Source organism: Protopterus annectens, chromosome 10.part0, assembly GCF_019279795.1.
Source record: "Protopterus annectens isolate FY-2018-M chromosome 10.part0, PAN1.0, whole genome shotgun sequence".
Taxonomy (NCBI): Eukaryota; Metazoa; Chordata; order Ceratodontiformes; family Protopteridae; genus Protopterus; species Protopterus annectens.
The window spans coordinates 1,367,813,860-1,367,831,254 of NC_056744.1; the positions used below are offsets into that span (position 1 = coordinate 1,367,813,860).

General features: G+C 38.7%; 1 protein-coding gene across 1 annotated transcript in view; it reads left to right on the forward strand.

Moving 5' to 3' along the window:
- Positions 1 to 17,395, forward strand: part of LOC122814279 (receptor-type tyrosine-protein phosphatase C-like) — a 2,027,173-nt gene that overhangs the window by 192,094 nt on the left and 1,817,684 nt on the right. Inside the window, exon 3 of the mRNA XM_044086870.1 lies at positions 15,754 to 15,774. Coding sequence (XP_043942805.1) covers positions 15,754 to 15,774 — 21 coding nt within the window. The remainder of the gene's footprint in view (positions 1 to 15,753; positions 15,775 to 17,395) is intronic.

A 17,395-nucleotide genomic window follows, 5' to 3' on the forward strand; every position in this document is an offset into this window, starting at 1 on the left:
TCGTCCATGATGTCAGGTCATCAGGGGTATAAAACATGCAGCTGATGCTATTTTATTCAGTCTTTCTTGCCGCACGGTGCCCGAGGCAGAAGCAGTTCGCAAGTGCCGGTCGGCCGACTCCTGAAATTTTTGCATTCGAGTTTCAGAACCGAAGTCTTCAAACTAAAGCTAATTACCCCATTGGGGAAATTTTTTCTTGCTCCTTACCGATGTCAGTAAAAGTTAATAATTGCATTACTTGTGGGAAGCAAATACCTCATAAGGATTTTCATTTGTACTGTATTCCTTGCCCAGTCCCAGATCACAACGTGCCTTGCTGTCGGTTTTGTGCTAGATTTAACCAATGCACTATTAAGCATCGGTATATTTTTGCTTCTAAATATTTTGGTTCAAGATTTAATTATCCTGAAATGTCGTTGGTTAAATATCTGACTACTGGAGTTCACAAAAAATGCAAAGAAAAAGAGGCAGACCGTCGAGGTCCAAAACCAACAACGAGGCTTCTCCTAAGCCAGTCGCCGGTTCACCGGTACTCAGTGAGGCACTTTCGTAGCCCCTGATACCCACTACTTTTGAGTCGCAGGCCTCTACTGAGACCCATTCGGAGTCCGGTATGCTGCGACATTCTCAGAGTATTGAACCCACGGATGTCTCTCCCTTGGATGGGTCCGGAGTCGCTGAGCAGGCACCGGCTTCTATGGGTGTTTTCAGGCCTCAACATTTTTATATTAAACCGACGCCAGCCTCAAAAACAAGGTCAAAAACATCTTCTATGTCTAAACAACTGATGCATGAGCCATGTGCTCAGGCCCCTATGCCTAAAAAATAGATGATCAAAATGGCTGAGGATTTAATTACCTTGATCAGGGGTTCCCAACCCCCCCCCTGCTAAGAGGCCTAGGCAAGGCACTGATTATGAATCTTCAGATCAGGTTTCCATTTCTTCTGATTCCTCTTCTGATCTGGAATTTTCTATTCCACCCTATGAGGATTCTGATGCACAGGAATCCATTCCATCTGCATCTCCTCCTGAGGATTACTCTTTTGGAGAGACTTTGCATACTTTAAGGGAACATCAGCCAAAAATCCTACCCCCCCCCCCGACAGAGATTCCAGGGTGCTGAATAGATGGGGAAAGAAGGTTTATACATCTGCAGCCTTGGCAATCAGGGCTTTAAACTACCAGTTTCATATCAGCAGCATGTTATGGGCTTACTGAAACAGAAAATGATGTTGATTTCTGATTGGGTGGAAAATAAAGAGTTACAGGAATTATTGCATTCAACAGAACAGGTTGGAAAGCATACTTTGCAATGTGGTTTTGATTCTTTGGAGGCCTCTTGTAGGGCCGCCATTACTGGATCTGTGATTAGAAGGCATGCCTGACTCAAGGAGCAAAATCTGCCTGATCATGTTAAAGCTAAATTGTTGGATGCCCCTTTGCAGCATGATACTCTGTTTGATAATAAGGCAGAAGAGGTTTTAAAGAAAATGGAAGACAAAGCTAAATCTATGCAAACTGTAAAAGATTTCTTGCAAGTGCAGCCACCCAGGTTTAGTAGACACTGGCCTACTAAAAATTGATCCTTTCCTGTGTCCAACAAAGCCACTCAAGGCAAATCCAGGTGCTCAAAAGGCTCCAGATACCAATCACAGGGTTCTTACAGGTCAAAGCAATGGGGTGCCTCCACCTCCAAAACTGGAGGAAACAAAGCACAACCCTACAGTAAGCAATCTCAATGACTTTCCTCTACCATTACCAAGCACTTACCTTTTGGCAGCCCCCTTGGGGGGAAAATTAGCACTTCATGCTCAAAACTAGCAGTTAATTACCTAGGACAAGTGGGTATTAAACATAGTATCCCAGGGGTACAGATTTCATTTCCATACTTTGCTAATTCCAAACAGATAGCCGGATCTGCCACAAAACCAGTGGGCAGAGGCCCAGAAACAAGTCATGTCCCTCATGGATATGGGGGCTATTCAACCAGTACCAGAAAAGGAAAAAGGACAAGGTTTTTATTCAAGACATTTCCGGGTACCCAAAAAAGACAATTCATGGCGTCCAATACTGGACTTATCGATTTTGAACACGTTCCTGGACATTCCAAAATTCAAAATGCTGACTTTACAACAGCTACTGCCTATGCTAGGCAGGAATGCTTGGTTAGTAACTCTAGACTTAAAAGAGGTATACCTGCATATCCCAATAAGGGAATCATGAAGAAGATACCTCCACTTCAAAGCAGGTTTTTTCCATTACCAATTCTCTGCACTGCCCTTTGGCTTATCTACTGTGCACAGGGTCTTTACAAAGTGCCTGGCACCAGTAAATGCATTCTGCAGACAAAGAAGCATTCAGATTTATCCTTATCTGGATGACTGTCTCATTCAAGCAGAGGACAAGGACACTCTTCTTCAACATCTGGCATTTGTAAAAAGGCTTTTAGCATGCCTAGGGTACACCATAAATGAAAAGAAATCACAACTGGTACCCTCTCAAATAATTACATTCCTGCATTCAAACTTGAATACAACTGCCCAGATGGCTTACCTTATGCCAGACAAACAAAGGCAACTGACAACATACTTCAAACAAATGGCAACAAAAACTCAGTTATCTGCAAGACAAATTTTGCAGGCTTTGGGGTTCATGGCATCCTGCATTCTGCTAATTCCATATGCGTGACTGCATATGAGGAAACTTCAATGGTACCTAAAAAGTTTATGGAGTCAACATTGTCACAGTCTGGAAACAATGATTCCTCTCATTCCCTGCCTACAACAGGAGTTTCTTTGGTGGGCAGAGACATGTCACCAAAACAAGGGACTGACATTCACCCTACCCCCTGCCACCCAAACCCTAACTACAGACGCATCAGACTATGCTTGGGGGGCCCACCTGGCGGGGAGATGCATTCAGGGCAAATGGATCCCAAACCAAATGCATCTGCATATCAACCAGAAAGAAATGCTAGCTGTTCAGAATGCTCTGACAACCTTCAAGGACTTACATCATCCAGGACAACTACTGATAAAGATGGACAACACCACAGTTATGTGGTACATAAACAAGCAGGGGGGTACACATTCCTACCCCCTTTGCAGACTAGCCATGGCCTTGTGGAATACAGCCTTGACTTACCAAATACATCTTCAAGCTCAATTCCTGCCAGGAAAACAGAATACTCTGGCAGATGACCTAAGCAGAAATCTTATGGACCCGCATGAATGGAAACTGGATCCCCAAATCTTCAGCATGTTAACACAGAAATGGGGGAGCCCAGACATAGATCTATTTGTCTCTCCCCAGAATTATCAGTTGGACAAATTCTGCACAAGAACTCATCACAAAAAAGCATGGAAAGTGGATGCTCTATCCTTTAGCTGGAAAAACCTATCAGTCTATGCCTTCCCTCCTCTGCCTCTACTCTCCAAGGTCTTACTAAAAGTCAGACAGGAAAAACCAAACATGATCCAAGTTGCTCCGGACTGGCCTCGCCAGCACTGGTACCCACTTCTAAGGAATATGTCTCAACTTTCTCCATGGTACTTGCCTCAAATACCTCATCTACTGTCTCAGCAGAACAATCAAATTCTGCACACTCAGCTCCAAACTCTGAATCTTGCAGCATAGCTGATCAGTTAATTATTCAAACAACACCTCTCAGTAAATCTGTGATGGATGTCATTTTGGAAGCCAGAAGGCCTAGTACTAGAAAATCTTATGCTGATAAATGGAAGAGATTCTGTGCTTGGAACCAAGCCCAAGGAACAGACACAGCAAAGCCCAATATTCCTCAGATTTTACAATATTTGACTGAGATGCTTGACAAGGGCCTATCTTTTTCTTCAATAAAAATCCACGCCTCTGCCATCTTGGCTCTTTACAACACAGAGCCTGCCCTCTTTTCTCATCCGTTGCTTAAACAGTATCTTAGAGAGGCCAAAAATTTAAGGCCTCCCAGAAGATCACGAACTCCTGCATGGGACCTCAATTTTGTGCTGGAAAAATTCACCCTGCTTCCTTTTGAACCAGCAGCTACTGTGGACATAAAATTTGTATCTTGGAAACAGCTTTTCTCTTGGCAGTCACTTCAGCAAGAAGGTTTTCAGAACTACAGGCTCTCATGGCAGTGCAGCCTTTTATTATATTTTACCCGGTCAGGGTGTCCCTCAGGACCAATCCTTCTTTTATGCCTAAGGTGGTATCCAGTGTGGCTCTTAACCAGACCATTCACCTGCCAACATTTTACCCAAATCTGTAGAACAAGGGGGAGCGGATTCTGCATTCATTGGACGTACACAGACAACTAAGATTCTACTTAAATAGGACCAAGTCTCTAAGAAAGTCTGAGCAACTACTGGTAGCATTTGCTGCAGAGTCAGAGGGGAAGGCTATATCAAAGCAGACTATTTCTAAGTGGATAAGCCACTGCATTTATTTCTGCTACTTGTACCATGGTAAACCTGTGCCCAAGGGGATCAGATCGCATTCCACCAGGGCTGCCTCTACTTCAGCAGCTTTTCTCAGAGGGGTTCCAACCAAAGACATTCTAGAAGCTGCTACTTGGAGCTCTGTTCATACCTTCACAAAGCATTATCATTTGCCTCTCTTCTCCAAATCCAGGGCAGGCTTTGCCACTGCACTTCTGCAGGGCCTTATAGCCGCGCCTAATGCTCATTAGTTCCATCCTCCCATCCATAGCTTTGGGATTAGGGTTACCACCTGTCCCACATTGCAAGGGACAGTCCCTCTTTGGGCAGTTGTGTCCTGACAAAAACTGTAAAAATGGCAAATGTCCTGAGATTTTGGGTCAAAATTATTTCCTATATTTTATGTAATAGTTGCATAAAACAGTTATTCTGTATCTAAAATACGTAAATGTTATAAGAAACAGAATAAGCAACTAAACTGCTACAAGAATAAGCTTTTATTTAAGCAAAAAAGTTAAGTTCTAACCTTTCTACTGACCGTGGGTATGTGTCGGCCTGTAAAATCGGATGTTTGTACCAAACATGTCCCACTTTGGCCATTTGAAAAGGTGGCAAACCTATTTGGGATTCTACCCAAATGTAATGACTGCAACAGTGAAACACGAAGAACATAGTACAGTTGTGTACACTTACCATAAATGTAGATGTTCGAGTGTATTCACTGTTGCAGTCCGGGTTACCCACCCACCATCCCCCTTTCTATACCTTTTCTTTCCTTCACTATACACTAAAGCCTTTGTGGTGTATTTGCTTTTAGATGAAGGTAAAGTTTATGTTGCTAAAAGTGCATTTATATATATTTTTGTTTATTTATATATATTTATATTTTTGCTCCCCATTTGGGGGGCACCTGACATCTGGGGCAAGACAAACTGAATAAAATGGCATTGGCTGCATGTTTTATACCCCTGACGACCTGATGTCATGGGAGAGGATACAGCAGCTGATGCAGGACTCAATACTTTGTTATTCAGGCCGACTGAGGGCACCCTGCCAGCAGATTACCCAAATGTAATGATTGCAACAGTGAATACACTCGAACAGCTACAGTTATTGTAAGTGTACACAACTGTACTTTATATATTTTAAATTCTTGGTTTTAGATGCATACAGTACAACGCATTACTATTACTACACTCACACACAAATATCTGTGAATGCATACCTACACAGATGTGCTCAACAATTACATTAATTTTACTGACTATTTACACTTTAGATCTCCAACGGCAATAAGGGTCTCAGTAGGTCAACACATAGTGCGCTTACCTTTATTACAGAAGGCTGTAAGTTCTGTTCTCACACCAGGTGGTTGGATTAATTTTCCATTACTGACACTATAGTGCAGTATAAAGGGTTACTGTGGTCTCCTGAGTATGACATCCACTGAATGAGATGTTAAACCAAGGCCTCATCTGCTTGTGTTGGTGGTAGCATGTAACTATTTTATATATACAATTTATATATATATATATATATATATATATATATATATATATATATATATATATATATATATATATATATATATATATATATATATATATATATATATATATATATATTGACATGAGATACACCCAGTCAGAATTTCCTAGACAACAAATAAATAAATATATAAGTACATAAATTGATTGATTTATTAATGTGATGGAAAGAGTGTGATGTATTATTAAGATATGTTTGTGTATGTGTGTATATATACACCCATATATATATATATATATATATATATATATATATATATATATATATATATATATATATATATATATATATATATATATATATATATATATATATATATATATATATATATATATATATATATATATATATATGTGTGTGTGTGTGTGTGTGTATATATATATATATAAATATATATATATACATTTATATTTATTTTTGTGTGTGTGTGTGTATATATATGTCTTAATAATTTTGATTAAAAATAGTTTTGTTTGCCTTCAATGTGAAATGCATTGCTGCCTAGCTAGTCCATGGCTGTGATGTTCTTTACACAGTGATGAGTCGTAGACATAGATGGATATTTAGATCTTATCTATATATACAATGTAACAATAATATTGTGAAAGTTCTAGTGCTTGAAAGAGGGGTAAATTTAAGTAGTTTCGTAATAGCTACTCTGTCTGAAGATGTTGGGTGAAATTAATAAGTCACGAGCCAGGCATCTCAGTTCCAGATTATCAGTTGACTGTGTCTTTCCTACTTCCTCCAGAACAGTAGCAGCATTGTAGATATCCAAATCATATCTGACTTTAGCAATGATGTCTCCAAGAAGAATGAGTTTGTGATCTTTTATTGCAATTATAATATTATGCTTGCTAAACTTGAAAAACATTTGGCCCTGTATACACATAAGAAATCCTGCTGTTACATTTCTGATACATTCACATATGTATATAGTCCTTTGTCATCCAATTAATTTGCTTTTAACATTTATCATCCTTTTTCATAATCATTTTTATTTATTTACTAGCTGTACCTGGCCACGTGTTGCTGTGGCTCAGTCTGATTAAATGGAAAAGAAAGAAAAGAGAAAGCGCACGTTTCTAATATGTTTATGTTCACAATGCTTGTGGGTATACAATATTTTTTATTGTTCCATTGTCTGTGCAGATATAGAGATTGTCTGGTTTGCCGACTCTAGAACACGCAACATATAATTGTCCATGTGAGAAGCAATCTGTGTGTAGATCTAAACCGCACAATTCTAAAGATTGGCCCTGAGCTTTGTTGATGGTGATTGCAAACGCCAATCGAATTGGGAATTGCAATCTCTTAAATTGAAATGGCATATCCGTTGGAATCATAGGAATGTGAGGAATGAGGACATCTTCACCTTTGAAAGGTCCTGTCAAGATTGTTGCTTCTATGACGTTGCTCATTAATTTTTTTACTGCAAGCCTCGTGCCGTTGCAAAGCTTTGGCTGGTTGATATTTTGCAACATGATAATTGGCACACCGATTTTCAATTGCAGTACGTGCAGTGGCATCCCTGGCAGATCGAGTGAATTCAAAAATTCTGTTGGATAATTAACCGCTTCATCTGCTTCCACAACAGTCTCGACGGACTTGTATGTGCATGCCTCGCTTTGAATGTTAGACTGAATAATATTGTTAAGTTCGTAGACGTCTTCGTTCTTGGCCGGAAGAATAGCTCGTTCAGTCAGGCAATCATGATTCTTATAATTGGTTTGCATATTGGGAAATACTTTTTCAAACAATTCTTCTTTTGACGTCACTAAATTGCAGAAGTTATGAGGCAATGAAATTCGTTCTGAGGTCAGATCAACCGGAACCTTCCCGTTCCCAATTTCCAGCAATTGATGTGAGAATATCTCAGCTGATCCATTGTTTTGCGGCTGGACATACATATTTTTAGTTAATTTTAACGTCTTTATGTGTCACCACAAAGTACAGTATTTCAGGCAAGCATTTATTTCATCCGCTGGTGTCGATCAAGGAGAACGAAGCAGATCTGAAGCTGCAGAACATGATCACTGTGCTCACAACCGTGCATCCTCAAGTCTGGCTGCACATCACTCTGCTGCTTCCTCGGCATGTATTTGAGCCATTCTTTGCCTGTTTCTCTTGTTCACTGATGCCCGTTCTTCCTCAGTTTGATTTGCAATTACTGCTTCCGCTCTGCGAGTACGATGACCTAAGTTTGATCTTCTGCGAGGCATTATTTTGATGGACTAAAGCAGATCAATTGCACTGAAAAAGAAGTAAGAAAGTTATAACAAAAACATATAAAATTGCATATTTGTATACAAATATATAGAATCCATGCGCGTATTCGAATGCAACGTGTGACATCTATATAATAGTAGGTATATAAAAACACGTGTGTATTCGAATGCAACATTGTGTGAAAATTTCAAAGCAATTGGTGAAGAACTTTTGGAGATTTAAGATTTTGAACAAACAAACATTTACATTTTTATTTATATAGATTTTGAATTTGAAAAAAGGGTGGAGCACTGCTCCCATGGATGTATTTCTGGGGTCTATATTAAAACAACAAAACCTCACTTACGCGAATACCTAAACACCGACTCATAAATAGTGAACCGCAAGAACACCGAACGTGCTGAAGTGCGAAATTAAAAATATCGAATCGCCATAGTTGGCCCTTGTCTGGTATAGCTCCCTAACGTAAATGTGCAATAGTTGCTGACCTTAGGGTTAGGGTGCGGGTTGAGGTAAGTGCATATATAGTACTACATGCAACCTACACTATAGGGTTAGAAGTAGGTTACATTAAGTGTCTATATAGTAATATAGTTGTGTAGCTGAATATATACGTAAATTACACTTTTCCTGTAGTTGGGTGTTGTTTGTTTATAGCTAGATACATTTGTGTGTAGTGAATGTTTGATTAGGCTATGTGATATATGAGTGAAGTGTAGATATGGGGAAGTGTGGATTATTTATTTTGTTTGGGTAGGTAGTACGTGGCGGGTGGTGGGTTTGGCCAAATATGGAAATTCGATAGTTTGAATTTCATGCTTCAGGACGTTCGGTGTTCTCGCTGTTCGCTGTTTATGTGTCGGCGTTTAGGTATTCCCATAAGTGAGGTTTCAGTGTTTTAATATAGACCCATATTTCCATATCAGCTTCATATCTAGTTGCACTTTACAGCCTTCATTGAGGATTCTAAGGTTGTTGTTGTTGTTGTGTCTTTCGGCTTTTCCCGGTTAGGAGTCGCCACAACGGAACTCCGGTCCGCTAATGATTGGCAGTAGATTTTTACGTGCCGACTTGTCGGGCCTGACACACAACCTTCAACGAAGGAAGGCCCATTCACGCATGTCGCCACACAGAACACGCTCTAACTGAGAATCGAATGGGGTAATGTCTTACTGTGAGGCAACAATGCGCAGCACCACCACCACAGTATTGAGGATTCTAAGGTATCTTTCCTTAATAACCTCCTTTTGATGGATATGTAGAGTTTGCCCAGGCAGTGTTCAAGGACTCAATGACACAAGTATGGACAGTGTTCAGACTCACCGAGGGGTTCTCAGTGGGAGTGGGTGTGCATTAGTGCACAGCTCTGAGCCCACTGATGTTCATACTGGTGATGGACTACATTAACAAACAGGTTGGAGAGGACAGATCAACAATGCTGTTTGTATGCATATGATGTGGCATTACAGTCTGACTTTAAACAAGATCTTCAGCAGATGGTAGGAAATGAAATGCAAAACAGAAAGCACTCAGGATGAAACTGAGTACAGATTTGACAGCTGTAATGCCACCAAATGGAAAGGTTGTTAAAACAAGGATACTCAACTATCAGAAACTAGAGTTTTTTAAATTAATACGTGTAATTCCTCCTGAAGGGTGGGTTACTCTAGGACTCACCATGGAGATTTTTCTTTATAATTTACAGTTTTAGGAATTCTAAGAAGCTGAAAATTGAGACAGAAGGAAAGATAGTGGAACAGGTTAAGGATCGGGGGGGGGGTTCTGAAAGAGAAGGCCAAAGCTAGGAACACAGGGGCTGTAGCCAACTGGAACTGAATGTTAGAGGTAGTATTTGACAGAAGAATGCCAATGAATCTGAAATGTAAGGTGTACAAAACAGTGGTACAACCAGTACTACTGTATGATATAGAAATCTGGGCAGTGAATGCAGAGCAGTTAAGGAAGCTAGGTGGTAGCAAGCACACTTTGTGATAAAAGAAGAAATGGAGTCATCAGAGCAGAAGTCCAAGTAGCTCCAGTTGCAGAAAAGGTGAAAAAGAACAGATTATGGTTGTTCCGGCACATGCATAGGAAAGTAGAAGGCATTCTGGTGAATGATATGTGGGACAGACAGGAAAAAGGCAAGAGAAAATGAGGGCATCCATTAAAGAGATGGATGGATGGATGGATGGATGGATGGATGGATGGATGGATGGATGGATGGATGGATGGATGGACAGATTATGTGAGAGAAGGCCTCTGAGAGTCAGGCATTAATTTTGAAGAAGGTAGGAGATTAGGGCTGAATTGAGAGAGATGATGACAGTTGATGTGACACCCTGATCCAATGTAGAAACTGGGAAAAAGGGGGAGAAGATAGTGATGATGATGTCAACACTATAGTACTGACTTTTTTGCTTGCTGCTGTATTAATTCTTTTGCATTTATGTCATAATTTCAATGACTAAATGACAAATTTTGCAGGGCTGATCCTGAAAATGACCCATTTTGATTGGTGTTCTACCCTGGTTAACAAATAAGCAAGCATACAAACAAGCCAAAAATAAATAAATAGATAAATGAATAAATAAATATCTATATCAGTAAGTAAATCATTGCATATTTAAACCTCCCACAGATTACCATTGACTGTTTTGGGGAAGGTCTCCTGCGAAGCCCTCCTTCAACCTTTTTGCATCAGTGGCTACTACTAGATGCAGCAGCTTTTTCCTGATCCTTCAGCAGGATGAATAACAAGAGATGCTTTTGTCTAGAAATGGTCCTTGGTCTCCTTTATGTTTTCATCCTTATCCACGTTATTGGGAAGTTAATGCAGAAAATTAGTTCAGAGTCATTCTCACAGCCACATTCTAGCATAAACAGCTTTTGGAGAAACCTCTCTGAGACCTTTCTAATCTTTGCATGTTCACCCTTATGGAAAGACTCAGTTTGACCTTCACAGTTTGTAGCTACCCACATGATTATTCCATGTTCCAGAAATAACCAAGGACTCTTCATACTTGCTGATGGTGGTTCAAATCCTTATTTTTGTTCAGAGAGATTCACTACTAGAAAAACATACAAAAATAAATGGAAAAAAATAAATAGAAAGAAACACATGTAAAAGCAAATGGACAGTATTTTCTATTTGGACTCCATCCAAAGAAGGTCCCTTTACATCTCCTGTGTCTTCTGTCTTAGATTACCTTTCTCAAATTCTTAATACTTGACTAAGTTATTCCTCCTTGTTGCTGTATTTCAGTTCCACCAAGCTCCCAATAATTAATCTAAAGCTTATTTGAAGTTTTGCAGCGCCGTTTTAAGAGGTGCAGCCCACATTCAGACAGTTTTTAGGAATGATACCCATCCATGAGATTTAATTTCATGCCAAGAAAATTACCCCTACCTTCTTTGAACCTGTTCTAAAGTCAAATTAATGTACCTGTTTTGGAAGATCATTTTTTGGTGGCAGTAGGTTCTATATTAATTGTTGAATTACAGGACTTATGTATCAAGGGACTTTTTATAGTCTTCCACAAGGACAGTGTCATTGCAGACCCATACTTCCCTTATGTCTGAGGTAACCACTGAAATAAACCTAAATCAGTCAGTTAACTTGTCTGTATTCATCTCTAACTACTCCAACAGACATAAAAACAATTACAGTCCGTTATACTTGCAGCATATCCAGCTATAAAAGTGACTGCATCTCGGGCCTGTTTCAGAAATGCATTTCTATTCCCTAGGTGGTATTTTTGCAGAGGTATATTGACTTCACTGAATACTTCACTACCAGCTGGCTGTGATTTTTACATCCATGTTTTCTTTCAGGTTCATGGTTATTAGAGTATATTACCATGAAGATAATCATCTAGGAAGATAAGCTTGGGGCTTTGTCCTGCTACTGACAAGAATGGATCCCATATCTCATTTAATAAAGTTATCTAGTCACCATTTTGATAGATGAGGATGATGAGGTCCATGCCTATCAACATACCCCTACTTTCTTGCTGACTTGGTCCACAGATCCCTTTTGTCATTGTTTCACTTTTTCTGATTTGCCATAGCATGGCATGACAAAGAGTTGGAGAGGAAAATCACGCAGTGGAACATTATGATTAAAAAATGTGTCTGGGGGGAGGTTTAGTATCTGGGTAAGTTTTCAGATGCCAAGCTGACTAACATCTGAAGGCATTAATCCTGCTGTTGTTGACTGTATATATGTGCTCATCCAGATGCGTCATTATGGTAAGTGTATCATGTTTATTTACAATACTTGGTATTTATATCTTTCATTCTCAGACAATCACAGCACTTTTATGTCTACAAACACTAGATTTAATGGCTGGAACTTTACACATGGTTCTGTCTACTAGGCTGTGCATGAGATGTCAACAATGGGCTTTGTAAGTTCAGTTATTTCTGATAATATATCCCATAACACAACATGTGAATATTTCCAGGGCTTACTCATCACAGCTGAAATTGTAGTTTAATGTTACAGACCTTTGTTTGGCCACACAGTTTCACTTTCTCACTTCTGCAGTGTCTGTTACCATGGAAGGCTGTGCCCTAGCATAGGGGTGTACTGCCAAGGGCAGATGGTCTATGGTTTAAGGACATAGAATTGGGTCCACATCGGCATTCTGGAGATCCTCCTCAATCTGCATGTCATTCAGGACTCCCTACCACAGGGTTTTTCAGCGATTTGTATTGACAACATGACATTTGTCTAGTAACTCACCCCTACTCCCACCCCCACTGAGAAGCAGTGAGGGCATGGGAATGCACCATGTCAAAAGGATACTTTGTCATTGCCAGTGACTCAAGTGGAAGCTATTTCTCTAGTACACAAGAGTCAGCCACTACTTACTGATGCTTTACAAGTGGTCCCTCAGCCCAGCAATAATGGGGATGATTTTTTGTCACTGATAAAAGTATTTTGCAATGCCTTTCCCCCTATTCCAAAATTCCTGCAGAAGGTGAAAAATTCATTCTCATACCTCCCTTCTGGCCTTGACAGGTATGTTTGATACTGCTCAGTTGTCACCTTCTGGAGAAGCCTTTGTGTCTGATGTCATTGAGTACTAACCCTACTGGTCCATCCGTTTGGCAAGCCTCCTCACTGCCTCCACTCCATGTGACTAACCACATGTTTTTTCTAGTTACAGTTATGTTTTTTCAGTTACAGTAATCACCCAAAAGTATTCATACCCTGACAAAGTAGTACATTTGCATACTATTGCCCTGAGTAAGAGGACATGCTTTTAAGTATGACGTGCTTTCCAGTGTTTGGACCCTTTTGCAGTTCCTGTGCTCTCAGTACTAGACTATCCTTCTCAGATCATTGACAGAGGAATATGATGTTCTTCTGTTAAAGTAAAGCCATTTCCAATTTTCTCCCAGGTTCTAACTCTTTCTCATTAGCATAATTGAAAGTATATAGATATGAAAAACGCTACAAACTTAGGACATACCAGTGCTTTTTTTTCATGTTTACTGGCATTTTAATATAATAGTAGTACCTTCTTGCACTCTTGCATTTTTATTTTTGAAGATATACAAGAAATTTAAGATACTCTTTCCTTATTAAATCTCCTTTTAAAGATCCTGCCCTTCAAAGAGATTTGTATTTTGTTCTAGAGAAATTCAATCCTCCTCAAGCTGAACCAGCTACTATCACAGATTTGAAGTATGCTATCATGAAAATCACTCTACAGTGGCTATAGCTTCAGTTAGAATAATTTCTGAATTATGAGCTTTATTTGTTTATTTTCCATACTTTATTTTTGATAACGATAGGGTGTCACTGAATACAAGCTTATTTTCAAACATAGAATTAGTGAAGCAAATCCCAGTCATTACGTTAAATTGACAATATTGTTTTGTAACTTTGCTAAAAATTGTCAGTATTTGCTGCACTGTATAGATGACTGCAGTCAGTTTAGATTTTATATGGATAAGATCAGCCTCTGAAGGAAAGAATCACAGCTGTTAGCTTCTCCAAAATAATGGGTTCTAAAGTGTTTAAGGGCAGTTTATCCAGATGGTTGAGTGGTGGTATTAAGAAATTATATGAAAAATACAGTAAATATTTTGTCATGTTTTGCCTTGAGCTCAGTCAGTCAGAGTAGTGGCTACACCTTAGGCCTTTTTCAAAAATTCATCCCTTGTTGTTGTTTGTGCAGCTGCTAAATGGGCTACAGTAAACGCATACAGCACTATAAACTGGATGAGATCTATAGATATCCATCTTCCTTTAGGGCTACAGTAATCTGAGCTATACACCTATTAAGGTGACCACCCAGGACAATAAGCTGTTGGCAGTGATGGACCACCTAATAAAATACAAGAAGTTATGTATTTACCATACCATTAGAGCTGGAAGATCAGATCTGTCCTCATAAGCATGCCCAACCTCCTTCCCCTGATGACTTCCTGACATGAGCCAGAAGACTTTTAGTTTTATTCTCATTAATTTTCATCCACCTTAGTGAGCAAGCAACAGAAACCAGCAGAGGAAGCTGTTTTGCATAGCATTTTAGATAAAATAGGAAGGGGAAAAAGCCTTGAAACATTTCAGATGCCCTGCTGCTTCATGCTTGATGGCATTAATCTCATAGCTGAAGTGGACAGACATGCTCATCCAGATGTATAGTTATGGCAGGTGTATAACTCTTGTTTTACTTTCTTCAAGATGGCAGTTCTCAAGTAGATAGCCTATAATGTCAATATACAGCCACAGTGTGAGTGAATACCTTTCCGATTAAAGTATGGGCTTAGATGGTATATATTTCTATATCGGTCTGTTTCTCTCTCTCTCTCTCTCTCTATATATATATATATATATATTTTATATTTTATATGTGTGGGGACGTGGGTGCAATATTGTTTAACTTGGATATATAAACACAGTTTATAGGTACTTACTAGGCTTGTAGTCCTGGTGACCACTGAGAAGGCTATCCCAAATCAACAGTTGCACCGTGCTGTCTGATTAAGTGACTTGCTCAAGGTCACACAGTAGACAAATGAGGGCTATGGGAATCAAACCTTGTACTATAGGAACTACAGCTCACAGCCTTAATCCTCTAATCCTTTAAATTTATCTCTAGAGGGTGAGAATACATTTTTGTCCAATGTTCTCTCATGATTGACAATCATTTCCTTTTTTATCAGCATCAATGGGGAATGAGGGCTCAGTGTACGTCACTTACAACTATTCTTTTAGTGCAGCTGTTTATAATAAATGCAGAAACTACAGTGGGTAAAAGCATTCTGCAGAGACAGTCTATGAGAATGTCCCTCAAAGTTGCAGATTGGCAATCTTAATAAAGGCACCATAATGAAATGAAACAATCTGAACAATGGAAAAATATAATGAACACTATGCTAAAAGCAGATGCTGTGTTATTTTTATTGCATTCATGTTGAAAATATATAGCTTGTCAAAATGAAACTCCAAAATTCAATTGTATTATGATTTTGTTTTAATAACATATCAGTTAAATCACCTGAATACTTTTGTTTTTTTTGCAGCAAACGAAGCTCAACAAACCAGTAAGTTTTCTGAAATAGTATTTGATTTAGTCTATTTTATCTATAGATGTATGTGTATGCGTACAACATAAATATATACATACACATATATATTATATATATATACACACACACACACACACACACACACACACACACACACACACACACACACACACATATGCCTGATGCCTCAGCATGACTGTGCACATGTGAAGCACTACAAAACTGCAGCTGTTTGTAATTCTGAAAAATATATACACGTGTTTATTACTTTTATTATCCTATTACTTGTTTGATGTGGTTTAAATTAGTATCTTAATAATCATTAATGAATGCCCACATATATTTAATATTTTTGCTTAAAGATTTTTTGCTAACTTTAACTCACCATTTGTTTGTTTGAATTTCATCTGTTTTACAAAGTGCTTTGTGATAAGTACTAATAAGGCTTGCATTGAGTATAAAAATATGTTAAGCAACACAATGATGCAGACGTTTGTGAACCTGCACTCAGGAAGTAGCTTATATCTTGGGGTAAAGCCAGAGAGGTGCTTGAACTGCACATTGAGTTTTATTGTTTTTATGGGTTTTTTTCTTCATTTATCCCAACAAACAATATTTTATTTTTAACTATAGTATACCATTATTTTTATTTATTTTCTTCCGGAGGACACGTCTGAACTAGACAGCCTGTAGTGTCAATATAAAGGCTTTCTGGTCACTGTATGGGTTTGTAAGGTATATATAAAAGACATTTGTTTATGAATGAAGTGTGCTAAGTATGTAGAACAGATATCACTGCAAATGTTTGCTGTTTTGTTGAACCTTATACATTGCTGCACAGCCTAGGAGGTTGTTATTCACAAGATTTTCCTTCTAAGGTTATATAAATTGATGTCATTGACTACAGTTTCCAATAATCTGGTAAAAAAATGCAGTAGCATCCAGATTAATTCATCTTCATATGGCTGAAACAGAGCGCCATCAACTGATTTCCAGATGACAAATTGAAATTCATACTGCTGCTAGGGTTTACAAATGTTGTCCGTATCCTGATTTATGCTACTGACTATAGCAGTGATGTATGCATAAGAAATCATTTGTATTTGTTACAAGACCTGAGCTGTAGTTTTCTTCTTTAATATGGGGGTATCAACTCAGCAACTCAGCGGAAGGATGGGGTGGGAAGCACATTGTACACAGTTTTACCTTTGCATGTTGATGAGGAGCTCTTGTAGGAGGCTTCCATGAAGTTTTGTTTCACAGTGACCAAATTCAAGGCTAGGTGCTTAAGTATCTCAGTTTTGTAATGTAACTATATATGAGGCTTGGCCAAGTTAACATGTCCTGAGATTTCTAAGAACCTATTTTTACAACTGCTCTGCCTAATAAATGTCTTATTTGACTCATGAGATAAGTTACAATGTTAAACTAAGAGAATGCACCTTTGTTCTGGTAAACAGAAGCTATAACCCTCTGTGTGATCTTTGGTATGATCAGTGTATCAAGCTGATATATCTTTCTGGTAACTTTAGTAAAGGGAGTCTAATATATTTGTAAGCTCAAATATCTGTCATCTTAGTCTGTTTAGTTAAAGTATGTCAGCAAAGAGTGTGATGTATTAGTGTTTTTTTTCTTT